The 16,836-nt window shown below is 33.0% G+C and overlaps 1 protein-coding gene across 1 annotated transcript; it reads right to left on the bottom strand.

Annotated features, from left to right (window-relative positions):
• Nucleotides 1-6,700: 6,700 nt before the first annotated feature.
• Nucleotides 6,701-15,730, bottom strand: LOC132737801 (neurogenic locus notch homolog protein 1-like). Its single transcript, XM_060725149.1, has 9 exons — nt 15,608-15,730; nt 14,675-14,751; nt 13,259-13,333; nt 12,573-12,771; nt 10,900-11,010; nt 9,541-9,648; nt 7,966-8,076; nt 7,456-7,627; nt 6,701-7,092 (listed from the first exon to the last, which is right to left on the bottom strand). Exons 1-9 carry the CDS (start codon nt 15,684-15,686, stop codon nt 6,714-6,716), a joined length of 1,311 nt encoding a protein of 436 aa, XP_060581132.1. The 5' UTR covers nt 15,687-15,730; the 3' UTR covers nt 6,701-6,713.
• Between the last annotated feature and the right edge of the window lie 1,106 nt (nt 15,731-16,836).

Below are 16,836 nucleotides of genomic sequence, written 5' to 3'. Positions count from 1 at the left end.
TTATCCTGTGATAATTGAGAGTTGGAAAAAAGTAACCTTTATTCTAAGATCTTTGATAAAAAGTAGGAATTTCACCAAAATATGTAAGAATGAATTTAAGAAACAAATTAAGAAATCTTGTATAAATTAACTCACTTTCAAAGCAGAACATTTCAGAAAAATAGCTGTTAATATGTGATATAAGGGCTGTTTTACTTCATGAGGTTCTAAGATCTTTAGTACATGCTGCTGTTAAACTGATATTTTTTCATATTATAAATAGAATTGAACATTTCAAACAACATACACAATACAGTGAACGTACATTTCACTGCTGTTCTAGAGATAGAAACTGAGAACCAAGTGGTAAAAATCTTTAGGTGGTAAAATTCTTTTCTAAAATGTTGCTTAGAACAGGCTATTTTTGTAGTGCACATAATTGTGGCCTGTCAGGAAAAAACACAAAACTACAATTTCAAAATTCAGTCAGTCATTGGCCACCAAACAGCTCAGTGTCTTTCTTAGGAACAGCTGATGCTCACATGTGCAAATACACAGTTGTTAATGTTGCAGAGCAATTAAAACATTACAAATTGATTAACAAACAAAACTACTGCCAGATAGGTAAAGTACCACAAGTTCAGATGCTGACACATGTGCAAATAAACAAAAAGCTATCGAGTATATAATATTAGATTGAGTCACACTGCTTATGGAGTAGTATATAAATAACACATGAATTTGTGGGTTATAGTTAAAATATCATCCCAAGGAAAATACTGTTAGCCAATGTGTTAGCCGAGGGAAACAGTATTTTTAGGAGGGTTGATATTTTTACTGTTACTTACAAACGCTTGTGTGTTATTTATTTTATTTCCCGAACAGATACTGTAATCTATAATACTTTTATTTAAATAAAAAAACACTTGCCCAGATTTTATATCCTTAAAAAGTGCTGTTGGCCTGTAACAGTACAAATCTCTTGGTACACTTGCTTTAACAATAAGAGTAACTCCTAATGGAAATGAATATTTACAAAAAAGCGAGGGGTAATGCTATACATTAAATGTTGCAGAGAAAGCCTAGTTTTAAAAGTAAAACTACTGGCAGATATGTTAAATCACTAAAAGTATTAATGCTTTCATAAGCAAATACACAAAGCTGTTTGGTTTACACTGGTTATGGAGTAGTATAGTTATATATTCAAAGCGACAGAGCTAATGACAAACATCAGAATTACTGAAATACAATGATGTGCTCTGTATATAATAAATTATATAACATCCAATCCATAGAGGAAATCAGACCAGTATTTTTTTTATAAATTTCAAGTTCCATTGCAAAAAATAAATAAATGGAAGAAACAAAACGAATATTATCGTGACTATTGATTATTTGAAAGAATTTCAAATTTCTGTGCACAACTTATCTCATTTTAATGATTAACCTTTGTGAGAAAAGAATATTTAAATTAACTATATCATAGTATAAATCATTAATTGACACTGTTGTTTTAATTGACACTGTGTTTTACATATGATTAACATACAAACTCAAAGTTTGATATTTCATCAACATTGAATAAGAATGTACTGTAATGAGGAAGTTGCTACAGAAAAACATACCAACATTAGTGCGTACAGTTGGTTTATCGGACCAAATATTAGGCGTACAGTAAGAAAACTGGAAATATTTTATATATTTTCGGATAGATATGGAAAACTACTCTTGTATATCGTTTTGTTTTCAAAAATAAACATGTTGGGACTTAAACTTATCGAATATCTCGTTTTAAAACGACTGATACATTATTCGTTTGCATGTGCATATCAGGTTGACGGTTGAATTTGCAGCAACAAATACCTCAATAGCTTCCTCAATTTCATAAAATTTAGTATTTTATTTTGACAATCATGCACAATTATAAGGTCTGATCAGCATGCACAATGCTATTCTTCAAAAAATTACAATAGACAACAAATATTTGGAAAAAATCATGCTCATACCCACTTTCGTTTTCGCTCCCGTCCGCAATTAGGGCGTATCGCATGAATTCACCTCGCTTAAAGGAGTATCGCACCGCTATACGTTCGACCCCCTGATAATTGCATGGCTGATGTAACATGTAATCATGGAGAAAATTCTGAAAAGCAATGACCTCTTTGACCTAATCAGTTATATGGTAAGTCATCTGTATGACGGCTGTTGAGATTAAACCAATTACCGTTGCTTAATCTCGTTTCTAAACATTAGTTTCTATAAATAATTACTTTTTGCTAAATTTCTTAAGGAACTATATTAACGTTTTGTTGATCTAAAGGACATTCAAAAGTGGTAGAATATGCTTACATTTATGAAGTTCTTATAGCTGATTTATCTTAAGTATGACACAACTTAAACTGTTTAATATATAGATTTATTCCTTTCATTTGTATTTTTCACAACTTTACATTCTATTTATGTATTTCTTTATATAAACTGAACTTATATGTTTTACGAGCAGAGAAGGTTCAAAACTTTGTCAACAAATCCATTGTCAACTAGGTCGTCTACCCTTCCGACAGTCAAAGCATGGGCACTGTTTTTGGCGATAGATCCAAGCATCTGTGTATTGCCAACTCCAATGGTAGTTATAGGTATATTAATATTTGTTTTTTCCGCTTCATATTTGACGTTATAGTAGGTATGTCTGAAAGGACCAGAAATTATCAAAGCTACATCCGGAACGTTAGCACGATCACCAATTCTACTGGTTCCTTGCATGTTTAGACTATGAACTGGTGCATATATGTCCGGAGGTGGAAGCTTAACCAAATGGTACAGCTGGTTTCTGATTTCGAGTATAAGACGGCTTTTAGAGGTGTACCTTCAATATATGAATATTACAATATACGTTATTATGGTAAACGTTGCGAATATTGTTCCAAAAAGGTATAATAAACGATTTAACATGTATGTTCATGTGAATTTATTAATTGTTGTCTAAAAATTGGATAAGGCATTATTTTTATACATATATTATAAATGTTGCCCCAACAAGGGTAAGACAGATTTGTCCAAAAGCGGTTCTATTTTTTTCATATAGGTGAATACTACAAATGAGCCCAATAAGGAGTTAAACAAGGTAATATTTGACTAAATTATATACCTTTTCACCTTACAAAATATTATTCTAATTAATGAAAATAACTAAATTAAAGGATAAATACTATAGTCACACATACGAACTAAGTCTCCATCTATTGTGCACACTGGACTCTGCAAAGCTCGCCACCTCCATCAGCACACCGTTAGATCCTATCTGCATTTTATTGACTAAGTTTCGCAGGAAGTGCACAGTCGATAGGTAATTTAAAAGCGATAGGTCAATCATGACAAGAAGGTCGCGGCTGCAAACTAAAACGAAATAATGAAAAAGAGTGATTACATGTGGTTTGTTATGGAATATCACAAGACATGCTTAGGGGGGGGGGGGGCAATGTTGTATGTAGAGGATAGAAAAATATCTTTACAAATAATGTGATATATATATATTGTGGCCAGAAGAAAATGAAAATATAATCTTTGTCATGTGATTAAAAGAAAAATGCCGAATGAAGATAAGACGGAGAAATTAAATTTCGAAAATGGTGGCAATATTTAATGCCTGCTATTGCTAACCAAAATTATCCTGCATTTGACAAATAATGGAGAAAGAAGTTACGTCTATAGACAAAGTGAAAACAGGAGGATACAACCTACTTTTCTCACAGCGAGTTCCCTCATATCCATACGAACAACTACACTTAAAAGTCACCAAGTTATTCGTGCAGTGTCCATGCACACAGGGATTTGAAGCACAATAATCAATTACTGAAAAGAAAAAAATATATATAGATATTTTAAAAGAATTAGTTTGCAAAAAATGTACTATAGTTTAACGTTATAGCTGATTTGCCACACGAACCACATTTAATTTGGCAAGATCAGATAGTGAATAATTTTAAACATGTTCAGATAGATTATGTCCATACGACACTTATACTATAAGTCTTCGTTTGCCTTTTACAACTGCAGTTTTTTTCATGCAAAATACATTACACTCTTTACAACCTTTTGACTGAAGAAACCCTATTGATTAAATAAGGATTTTACATTTTACAGTTTTACTTTGAACTTGACCAAATGGCCTCAGAGGGAAGAGTGTTCATCAATTGGCTCCGGAAAAGTGACAATTAGCAAATTTTGACTCATTTTATTTCAATTTGAACTAATTAACCGGACGGAGATAAAAGACAAAGTGTCATTGTGACATTGACCGTTTATCTAACGACATGAATTCGGGCATCTAGTTGTCGTTAGCTGTTTCTCTACATAGATACAAAAGCATGGCTTATTCCTTCTAAAGTTATTGATTGGACTTGAATAGAGGTCACTATGACATTGACCTTTAACCCTCATGGTCCAAGGGATCATCCACTGGTCTTTGGCAATGTACGTTCAAATGTTTACTAGCTAAGGCTTATTACTTCTAACATTATCAATCTGACAATTATGTTTTACACCAACTACAGCTGTGACACTGACTTTTCACCTAATGACCTCAAAATCTATCGGGATTCTTTTCGAGCCATCGGCAATGTTCCTACCATGTGATATAAACCTAGACTTATTACAAGATAAATGTTGAAAACTGCTTAAACTGTTGATATTGGGCGTAGACGTAACTTGCACTTTCAAGAACCGTCCATGAACAGGCTCATTCAAACCGAACCTGCAACATTTCAATTTTGAGGTTTTGTGCGCTCTTTAGGGATTCTTTATTTCTCTCTATTTTATTCTTTCTGAAGTTAATGATTTGATCAGATAATGATAACAGGATGTTCGTACTGACGGACGGATAGACGGACATATATACGGACGAACCCAATGGCATCACAGTATGCTTCTATTCATTACTTTCGGGCATGTATTAAACTATTCTTTAGAGAATCTGCTTTCCTCTACTTTATATGGCAGAAAAGTAAAATTATGTGGGAAAGTAGAGATGTATCAAATTAAATAAAAAGGGTACCGTTAAATTATGGAAATAAAAATGATTTTGTATTAAAAATGCACATTGAGAAATAATGAAAAACTGCAAAAATCTTAAACACCACAAGCACCGGCATAAATAGTATTCAATCTTCAATTTTACCGATTCAAGTGTCTTGAAAAATATGTTATATTATAAAGGCATATTTATAAGAAATAATAAATGTTGCAACAGCATTTAGCCCCTAGCACCGGCTAAAGCAATATCTAATCTGCACCCAAATTAAGCGGGAACCGAAATAAAACGTACCTTTATCACAGTGATTACCCATATATCCTGCTGAACAAATACATTTATACGACAGCAAATTGTTGAAACACAATAGTTCGCTTGAAAGAAAGAGATAACTGACTTAAATTTATGAAATATATGTACTTTATAAATATTTCCAAAGTTGTAGATGTATTTGGTGAGACTTTGAAATTTTTTTCTAAGCAGAACATTTTGAAAAAAATTATATTGTGATAACTCAAAAGATGAATAAAAAAGGGTTTGCTATATCGCTTGAAATGAAAAGCCCCACCCGCCAAAAAAACCATCCACCCCCCCACCCCCGCCAAAAAACCCCACAGCAAAAATAAAACAAACAACAACAAAATGTCAACAAAAAAAAGAAAAAAAAAGAAGAAAAAACACCCATAAAAATAAGTTATCTGTCAATACAAAAGCTGGAATAGTAGACAGTGCGCTTGACTAATGTCAGTGCTTGATAATATAAAAAAATCCTATATTATGAAGAAACTAACAAAAAGGAACATTTCATTTGAAATATATGGCCTATTTCTTAGTCTTGAATATTGATAAAAGATTTTGTGAATTTTCTCTTTGCCGTTATTTGTTTTCATTCAAAATCAATGTTTGAGTTATGGTCTATCTCAACCAGATAAGCCTGTTATGGGTCTCGGGCAATAATCTCTCATTATGGTCCCAGCTTTAATTAAGTGAAGTTAATATCTCCAGATGTTGAAATGAAAACCTTTTTCAAGAAAATATTGAATGCAACACTTCTACCAAGAAATCTTTTAGTCAACAGAAGTCATTATTCATTAAAAAATCATGTCAAAGTAATAGGCCTTTAGATAGTGACCTCCAATTACGGTGTAAAGAGAATAGGTTTGAAATAAAGTCTGCATGCAAAATTTTAACATTAACATTGCGATTATTAAGTGGTCAACAACGTAATAACACGATACATTTATTGTTCTAGCTACGGTAAATTCAGTTCAATATTTATTCTGCATAAACATACATAATGTTCATCGCCAAACATAATTGCATGGCGGATGTAACATGTAATCATGGAGAAAATTCTGAAAAGCAATGACCTCTTTGACCTAATCAGTTATATGGTAAATCATCTGTATGACGGCTGTTGAGATTAAACCAATTACCGTTGCATAATCTCGTTTCTAAACATTCGTTTCTATAAATAATTACTTTTTGCTAAATTTCTTAAGGAACTGTATTAACGTTTTGTTGATCTAAAGGACATTCAAAAGTGGTAGAATATGCTTACATTTATGAAGTTCTTATAGCTGATTTATCTTAAGTATGACACAACTTAAGCTGGTTAATATATAGATTTATTCCTTTCATTTGTATTTTTCACAATTTTACATTCTATTTATGTATTTCTTTATATATACTGAACTTATATGTTTTACGAGCAGAGAAGGTTCAAAACTTTGTCAACAAATGCATTGTCAACTAGGTCGTCTACCCTTCCGACAGTCAAAGCATGGGCACTGTTTTTGGCGATAGATCCAAGCATCTGTGTATTGACATTGCCAACTCCAATGGTAGTTATAGGTATATTAATATTTGTTTTTTCCGCTTCATATTTGACGTTATAGTAGGTATGTCTGAAAGGACCAGTAATTATCAAAGCTACATCCGGGACGTTAGCACGATCACCAATTCTACTGGTTCCTTGCATGTTTAGACTATGAACTGGTGCATATATGTCCGGAGGTGGAAGCTTAACCGAATGGTACAGCTGGTTCCTGATTTCGGATATAAGACGGCTTTTAGAGGTGTACCTTCAATATATATATATATATATATTACGATATACGTTATTATATACGTTGCTAATATTGGTCAAAAAACTTATAATATACGATTAAACATGTATGTTCATGTGCATTTAATTGCATTAATTGTTGCTTAAAAATTGGATAAGGCATTATTTTTATACATATATTATAAATGTTGCCCTAACAAGGGTAAGACAAATTCGTCCAAAAGCGGATGTAATTTTTTTTCATATATGTGGATATTACAAATGTGCCCAATAAGGAGTGTAACGAGGTAATATTTGACTAAATTATATACCTTTTCACCTATTATTCTAATTAATGAAAGTAACTAAATTAACGGATAAATACTATAGTCACACATACGATATAAGTCTCCATCTATTGTGCACACTAGAATCTGCAAAGCTCGCCACCTCCATCAGCACACCGTTAGATCCTATCTGCATTTTATTGACTAAGTTTTGCAGGAAGTGCACAGTCGATAGATAATTTAAAAGCGATAGGTCGATCATGACAAGAAGGTCGCGGCTGCAAACTAAAACGAAATAATGAAAAAGAGTGATTACATGTGGTTTGTTATGGAATATCACAAGACATGCTGGGGGGGGGGCAATGTTGTATGTAGAGGATAGAAAAATATCTTTACAAATAATGTGATATATATATTGTGGCCAGAAGAAAATGAAAATATCATCTTTGTCATGTGATTAAAAGAAAAATGCCGAATGAAGATAAGACGGAGAAATTGTATTTCGAAAATGGTGGCGATATTTAATGCCTGCTATTACTAACCAAAAATGTCCTGCATTTGACAAATAATGGAGAAAGAAGTTACGTCTATAGACAAAGTGAAAACAGGAGGATACAACCTACTTTTTTCACAGCGAGTTCCCTCATATCCATACGAACAACTACACTTAAAAGTCGTCAAGTTATTCGTGCAGTGTCCATGCACACAGGGATTTGAAGCACAATAATCAATTACTGAAAAGAAAAAAATATATATAGATATTTTAAAAGAATTAGTTTGCAAAAAATTGTACTATAGTTTAACGTTATAGCTGATTTGCCACACGAACCACATTTAATTTGGCAAGATCAGATAGTGAATAATTTTAAACATGTTTAGATAGATTATGTCCATACGACATTTATACTATACGTCTTCGTTGCCTTTCACAACTGCAGATTTGTCATGAAAAATGCTTTACAATATTTACAACTTTTTGACTGAAGAAACCCTATTGATTAAATAAGGATTTTACACAGTTTTACTGTGAACTTAACCAAATGGCCTCACAGTGAAGAGTGTTCATCACCACCTGGCCCCGGAAAAGTGACAATTAGCAAAATTTGAATCTTTTTATTTCAATTTTAACTAATTTACCGAAAGGAGATAAAGGACAAAATGTCATTGTGACCTTGACCGTTTATCTTGCGACATGAATTCGGGCATCTAGTTGTCGTTAGCTGTTTCTCTACATAGATACAAAAGCATGGCTTATTCCCTCTAAAGTTATTGATTGGACTTAAATAGAGGTCACTATGACATTGACCTTTTACCTTCATGGTCCGAGGGATCATCCACTGGTCTTTGGCAAAATACATTGAAATGTTTACTAGCTAAGGTTTATTACTTCTAATATTATCAATCTCACAATTATGTTTTACACCAACTACAGCTGTGACACTGACTAATGACCTCAAAATCTATCGGAATTCTTTTCGGGCCATCGGCAATGTTCCTACTATGTGAAGTAAACCTAGACTTATTACAAGATAAATGTTGAAAACTGCTTAGACTTCTGCTATAGACGTAACTTACACTTTCAAGAACCGTCCATGAACAGGCTCATTCAAAACGAATCTGCAACATTTCAATTTTGAGGTTTTGTGCGCTCTTTAGGGATTCTTTATTTCTCTCTATTTTATTCTTTCTGAAGTTAATGATTTGACCAGATAATAATAACAGGATGTTGTACTTACGGACGGATAGACTGACATATACACGGACGAACCCAACGGCATCACAGTATGCTTCTATTCATTATTTTCGGGCATGTATTAAAATATCCTTTAGAGAATCTGCTTTCCTCTCCTTTATATGGCAGAAAAGTAAAATTATGTGGGAAAGTAGAGATGTAACAAGAACGATCAAATTAAATAAAAAGGGTACCGTTAAATTATGGAAATAAAAATGATTTTGTATTAAAAATGCACATTGAGAAATAATGAAAAAAGTGCAATATCTTAAACGCCACAAGCAGCGGCTTAAGTGGTATTCAATCTTCAATATTACCGATTCAAGAGTCTTGTAAAATACTTTATATTATAAAGGCATATTTATAAGAAATAATGAATGTTGCAACATCTGTTATACCCCCTAACACCGGTTAAAGCAATATTTAATCTGCACCCAAATTAATCGGGAACCGAAATAAAACGTACCTTTATCACAGTGATTCCCCATATATCCTGTTGAACAAATACATTTATACGACAGCAAATTGTTCGTACAATATCCATGTTGACAAGGACGTGAAACACAATAGTTGGCTTGAAAGAAAGTGATAACTGACTTAAATTTATGAAATATATGTACTTTATAATATTTCCAAAGTTGTAGATGTATTTGGAGAGACTTTGAGATTTTTTTTCTAAGAAGAACATTTAGAAAAAATTTATATTGTGATAACTCAAAAGATGTATAAAAAAGGGTTTGCTATATCGCTTGAAATGAAAAGCCCCACCTCCATCCGCCAAAAAAACCCATCCACCAACCCCCCCCCCCCCCAAAAAACCCCACAGCAAAAATAAAACAAACAACAACAAAATGTCAACAAAAAAAGAATATAAAAAAGAAAAAACACCCATAAAAATAAGTAATCTGTCAATACAAAAGTTGGAATAGTAGACAGTGCGCTTGACTGTCAGTGCTTGATAGTATAACAAAATCCTGTATTATGAAGAAAATAACAAAAAGGAACATTTTATTTGAAATATATGGCATATTTCTTAGTGTTGAATATTGATATAGGATTTTGTGAATTTTCTGTTTGCCTTTATTTGTTTTCATTCAAAATCATTGTTTGAGTTATGGTCTATCTCAACCAGATAAGCCTGTTGTGGGTTTCGGGCAATAATCTCTAATTATGGCCCCAAAACATTTATTTAGCTTAATTAAGTGGAGTTAATTTCTCCAGATGTTGAAATGAAAACTTTTTTCAAGAAAATTTTGAATTTAACACTTCTACCAAGAAATCTTTTAGTCAACAGAAGTCATTATTCATTACAAAATCATGTCAAAGTAATAGGCCTTTAGATAGTGACATCCAATTACGGTGTAAAGAGAATAGGTTTGCAATAAAGTCTGAACCAGGAAATTTTCCGAGATTACAAATGGTCATAATTGAAGGGCTGTAGGGCTTAGAAGTAATTTCTACTTATAGTCACAAAGACATATACATGCATTATTTCAAGTTTTGAGTGACTACCTTCAGTAACAGAAAATGTTACAAATAAGTTTTTGTAAGTTCACAAAGGGTCATAATTTTGTCAAAATCTATATCAGTTTCTGGCTTCGGAAAGTGACCTCCTTTTGTGATTTTAAATAAGTATGCGAAATAACAAGCAACTATCTTTTAAGTCATTGCTGAGACATTTAACTATACAAGACGACGTACGTAAAACTTAAACCAGAGTGTTACCCGCGCCAGACCCGCTTTACATGAAGTTCTAGCTTAAATGACAAACAAATCTTTATGATGTGCTTTCGTCAAAATATGATATACTGTTATGTATTCTTACGTGAATTGCAAGTTCTACCGGTCCATTCTTGTTGGCAAACACAATAGAAGACTGTTCCGAACTGTTTGCAGGTGCCATGTACACAAGAAATATTATGACAAACGTTCAGAGCTGGAAGAAAAAAATATGGAACAGTTTTAGAACAAAATAACATAAACTTGTACAACAGTTTTGCAATCCTACAAACACTTTTTGTATCAATATTCGATCGTCAATGTTTTGAACTTATCTGTATTGGTGTATCAAGTTTGAGGCCAAAACAAGCAAGAGAACACAATCCATTATACCGATATGATTAACATAATTATATTAACTAAACTAAACTCTACATTGTACTATACTCAACTACAATTTACCTTATATATGGTTTATATATGGTTTTCTAATTCATGTAAGATAAGAAAATTGACGAATAATGATAAATGTTATCAGGCTACAGTAAAGGAATCGGATCTGTGGAAAATATTTTACAATAAAACTTAATACACAAATATAAAATTAACACAAACAATTCAAATATTTTTAGAATGGTACAACAAGCATTGTTCCATTTTCGCCTTGTTACATTTTCGCATTGTTGCATTTTCGCATTGTTACATTTTCACCTTGTTACATTTTCGCATTATTGCATTTTCGCATTGTTTCATTTTCGCATTGTTGCATTTTCTCATTCTTGTGTTCCGGTTGTACACGAATTACATAACAAATATGCCAAAACAAAAATGGTCGACTAAAGTGACCATAATAGTATCCTTTTTCAATAAATGGTAATGTGAATGTTTTCTTTGGAGGCTGATCTAGTACACTTTGCACGTAACGTTGTCGATAGCGACAATACAACATAATTATGTCGTAATCGCCTTTCGCCGTGTCGCTAGCTAGGCATGATAAAGGGCTCGTTGTCGTGCGGCGCGTTATTGCGATGTCTACCTGTCGCTTGGCTCATATATATACAAATAGCCAATCATTTCATTTGATTTGAGTGACAATGTGACATCACCACATCACGCCGCACAACAGCACATCGTTTAGCGTGTATCGTGAGCGACAGGACGACAAGACGAATGTCCGATAACACTGCGTTTGGCGTGCCTCGCTAGCGACAAGGTGAATCAAACAACGACTGCCGGTACAGACCGGAATAACTAGCTCGAGAGTAACTGTTTACGGCGGTAACGAGGCTCTGTCGCGTTTCCGCTTCACAGTTACCCGAGAGCTAGATTTTCCCATCTGTACCGACAGCCAGTGTTTGATACTTTTTCTTGCAGCCGGTGTTTGATACTTTTTCTTGCATATCACATATCGATTATTTTCAGACCAGAAATTACAAAAACCGATATTCTCATTGATGCACTTTTTTCTTAAAGTAGCCTATGAACTTACAACTACATTCATAACGGTAATATGACGTCATGATAAGAACGCAATTTATTCATAAAAGGCGCGCTGCAATGAAGTCATTTAAAGCACGCGACTTGTCTTACATGGGGATGTAAGACAGGTTATTTCTAGCACCAGTGTAAAAGGTAGATAATCCTGTCTGATATGCCAGAATGTTTAGTTCAAACCCCAAAAACATTTCTTTTGATAGAATAGATAAATAAATGTTAGTATCTCTTCAAATTGTTGGGCATTTTCCCGTATTTCCTGTCATTATATATGATCCGATATACCTTTTGTCACAACAGTTGTCTCAGTTGTTGTTTGAGTTATTGTTGTTGTGGCAGTCGATGCTGGAGTCGGTGTTGCAGTGGTTGTTTGTTTTGTCGATGCTAAAGTCGTGGCTAAAGGAACGTTACACAAATCTTTATCACAACAGTCAATGGTCAGAGATCTTGAATCTAACTCCCTTTTCACACCATTATCACAAAACTGTAAGAATGAGAATGGCAGAACTACCTAACAACAACAAAAACATGAGCTACGTTTTATTCAGAAACTGTCTTCTTTTGACGAAGCAATGCACCGAAAACACCACACAATTTCAACCATTTCAATAACAACATGTTTTGGTAATGACACAATGAGAAAGCTATTGAAACTAAGTCTCCTCTTGTTTGAAGAAGTCGAAAATAACAATACTTGCAGAATAGTAAGTATATTCACTTTTTGCGGAAAAAATATTGAAACTGTTATTGAGTTACATATTTGTCGCAGAAAGTTTAACAAACAAAAGATTCTTTTCTTGCTTAAGTATAGTCAGGATTAAAAGATATGCCAACTACATGTATTTCCAACAGTTGCGAAATAACTATTGTACTTCACGTCAAATCCTTTACTTTTGACAAAACAGTTTAAAATTTCTTTCTATTTTAAAGAATTTCAAGTACTAAAAGTAAAGAAAAAACAACAATCTTACATGTTTTGTTGCACACCCGAGACTGTATTTAACTTGTCCAGTTTTTGTTATTTTCCTCATTTCTACCAAACACATCTTGAAAAAAACACCACTACCACATTAGTACAATACGTAAAATAGCTTTGTTCTTCAAAATACATATTTTGCGTGAAAAGCTCTTTTTTGCACACTGAAAATTATAACCCATGATTTTTCAACTTTTCCACCAAATTTGCACCGCTTTCCAGTATAAACCATTATCCAAACAATCAATTGTTCTCTTTTTTATTTCCAGAGTAAAAAAATATATACAATGCATATTGTTTTGAGCGAGACTTAAAAAAAAGGATTGGAGCAATATACTTAATACCGTATTCCGCTATATACCCGGCAAGGCGCTTGAATCAGAAAATGCTAAAATCTTGCCTTTTTACCAAAAGGAATAAACTTTTATAGGTCTAATTCACCTTTTCATACCGATTTATGTATGATAATAACGAAAAAAGTAAAAATCGGCGATAAAAAAAGATATATGTCTATTTTGTGATCATGATTTCTGCAAGCGTCTAGAGGTACTGCTCCAATCCTGTATTGAGTTAAATCCTATTGTTTTCCATATAGCCTCGTTTTCATTTTGAAATGTATTTAATCTATACCAACGTTCATCGTACTCTTTTTAGCCTTTATGTCGTGTTTGATATCTCAAGATTCCATATAAAATCCATATTGTAACATAGTTCTGTCAAAAATGATGGTGTGAAAATAGGTTATAATTAATTAATGTTGTGAACTATTCTGATCCTATAAGCCACTTTACACACAGACTCGTCCAACAGAGACAGTTTAAGGAAGATGTATCCGACCTTTTTTAATCATCTGCTTTTAATCACAGGTGGTAGTATCAGTGTTTGGACACCCCACCCCTATCTGCCTTTCACCTTTCTATAACCATAATTTTGATAGTGGAAATTTTTTTATGTATAATTTCATCGGTGGTTTTGTATTTGGTGCCTAATGGTTAGCCTTAGAGTGTTGTTTTTTTTTTTCATGGTTGTAGTAGGGGTCCAGGGGCAGATAGGGGTGGGGTGTCCAAACACTGATACTGCCACCTGTGCTTTTAATTAGAAAAAAATAAAGGGCAGATAATTCATAATCAAGGTTAACCTGAACTCTTTCTTTCACGTTTTATATATTTGGGTTATTTTGCAAAATTTCAATAATAAGTAATGATGGTAATGGTAAAAATTGGGGAAAGGGATACTTACTAATGACGATAATAAACTAGGTCATACGAAATGAGTCTCCACAATTAACAATAATAAAGACATACATCGTTGGAAACAACACAAATACCGCTTTGAGACTGACAATGTGCAAAAATCAATACTTCAGAGATGATGTTCAAAATTAAACAAAATAATGTGATAGTTGTATTACCGTGTTCTTGTCACACGTGACTGTATTACACGAGCTCACGTCGGGACTAGTTATGTTGCAGTTGTAGCAGGTCGTTGCTATAAAAACAGAAATTTCTTTCAATTAATTATTTCATGACTTGTTTCTCGTATCCTTTCATTCTTCTTATCGACTAGCGTCATTTAGATTTCATAAAATTATAACTTTATATCAAGCTCCCTAGTATAGTATGTATAGTTTTTTGTTGTTGTTGTTTTTTTTTTCTTTTTCTTTTTTTTGTAAACCTTTTCTTCTTCTTATCGACTAGAATAATATCGATTTCATAAAATTTTTAACTTTATTTTATGCTCCCTAAAGTAGTAGGTAAATATAATGAAAACAGTAGTATGTAAAAAAATAATTAGAGGATATTCATGTTTTCTTTTCATGTAATTTTAGAAAGAACACTTGAATTCTCTTTTTATAATATACATTTTGACATTACAATTTGAAAGTCTCCCCCTTAAATTTTGTGTATTGGCTTAATTTAGAAGAAAGTGGAAATATGTTTCTCTAGAAAAAAACGCATTTTATTTCTTATAATATTTTTTAATATTTCATTTATATAATAATGATTTGTACAAACAATACCAGATATTTGTGAATAAAATAGAATAGGTATAACTTTACGTAAATATAGATGATTATTGTCTATATAAATGTGAATACAGCCTAGTATATATATAATTATGATTTGTATGTGAAAACAGTATTACGTAAATAAAGAAGAGTATTTATGGGCGAAATGATGAGAAATCGAAAACAACACGTACGTGCATTTTTTTAAGTTTTAAGATATCGCTTTGGTGCCGCGAAAATTATATTAAGCAAAAACTAATTATTGTACTGTTTGTCAATCACAATATTTTAATTTTATCCTGCACTTTTTACTAGTCATCAAAGCTTTTTTCTTACGACATTTGCCACAAAACTTTGGACAAGCTGACTGTGATAGTACAGGCTCCGAACACAAGTTTAGATTTTGTTTGGCCATACTAGCGCATGCTTCTGGATCAATATCATCACAAGATTTCCCGGCTCCCTGCACACCAACTAGTGCCGACAAACTGTATAACCCTGCAAGCAGAATAAGAAAATATTGTATATTTATAGACAGAAACAGGCAGCACAGCAGTTGATCTTATTTTCATATTTTATAAATATTTATTATCACCACACATATAACTTGCTGCCTGGTTTAATTTGCTTTGTTGTAAAGTTCAATAAGTTTCGCCCATTGTTTTCTCGTTTACGGCACACTAATTCTTCTAATTGGGCACCATACATAAGTTAACATGTTTCACCGCTAAACGTACATATCGGCTGACGGCAATGTTAAAAACTTCAACATTTTATGTATATTGTTGAATTCTGCTCAAGTCGGTACAAGGGGCCATGGACGGTAGCTTGCAATTTCCAGTACCGTTCATGAATCCAGCATGAAACAGTTCCAGTTTTGCCGTGATGAGTACTCTAAAAGGAGTCTGTGTTTCACTATTTTGTCTAGAAAGTTTGCTAACTTTATTAAATTATAATAAAAGATGAATGCTAAAATATCCCTTTATTGTGTGATATGAGTTTGCGCTTGAGAAGAATAAAGGAACATATGCAATCTAGTTTAATGCAACAGCAACAACAAAAACAACAGCAGCAGCAGCCGTCGCCGTCGCCAACAAAACCACAACAACCATCACCAGCTACAAACTAAAGAAACCAGGAGACAAAACAAGATTAACAGATGTCAGTGCAAATGTATTTACTAACTGGTTCTAAATAAAATTGAATAATGGCCACATATTAGTCTTTATCAAACTAGGGCCTATATATCAACATGGCGTATTTATACAATTTTTTAGTAACATTAAAATGGGTGAAAATTTAGCTATTTAAGTGATTGTTGCATGAAATATTCACGAGAACTCCGCAGATATTTTTTCTTCAAAACAGAAAAAGGCAGTATCGGTAAAGACAGCTCAAAACGGCAAAAGTAAAATTGTTGCCAGTTCGGTTTGCCTGAGCCTGTTCACGGACGGTAATAAAAAGTGTACGATACCGTCTATGCCATCTAGCATCGACTGAAGGAGAATTCAACATTATAAAATGAAATTTGTGAAGTTTTGAATTTGGATACATCAGCAGATGTG

The sequence above is a fragment of the Ruditapes philippinarum genome, unplaced genomic scaffold, assembly GCF_026571515.1.
Source record: "Ruditapes philippinarum isolate M1 unplaced genomic scaffold, ASM2657151v2 ctg9040_1_1_1_1, whole genome shotgun sequence".
Taxonomy (NCBI): Eukaryota; Metazoa; Mollusca; class Bivalvia; order Venerida; family Veneridae; genus Ruditapes; species Ruditapes philippinarum.
This window is presented reverse-complemented; position numbering and strand designations above follow the sequence as displayed.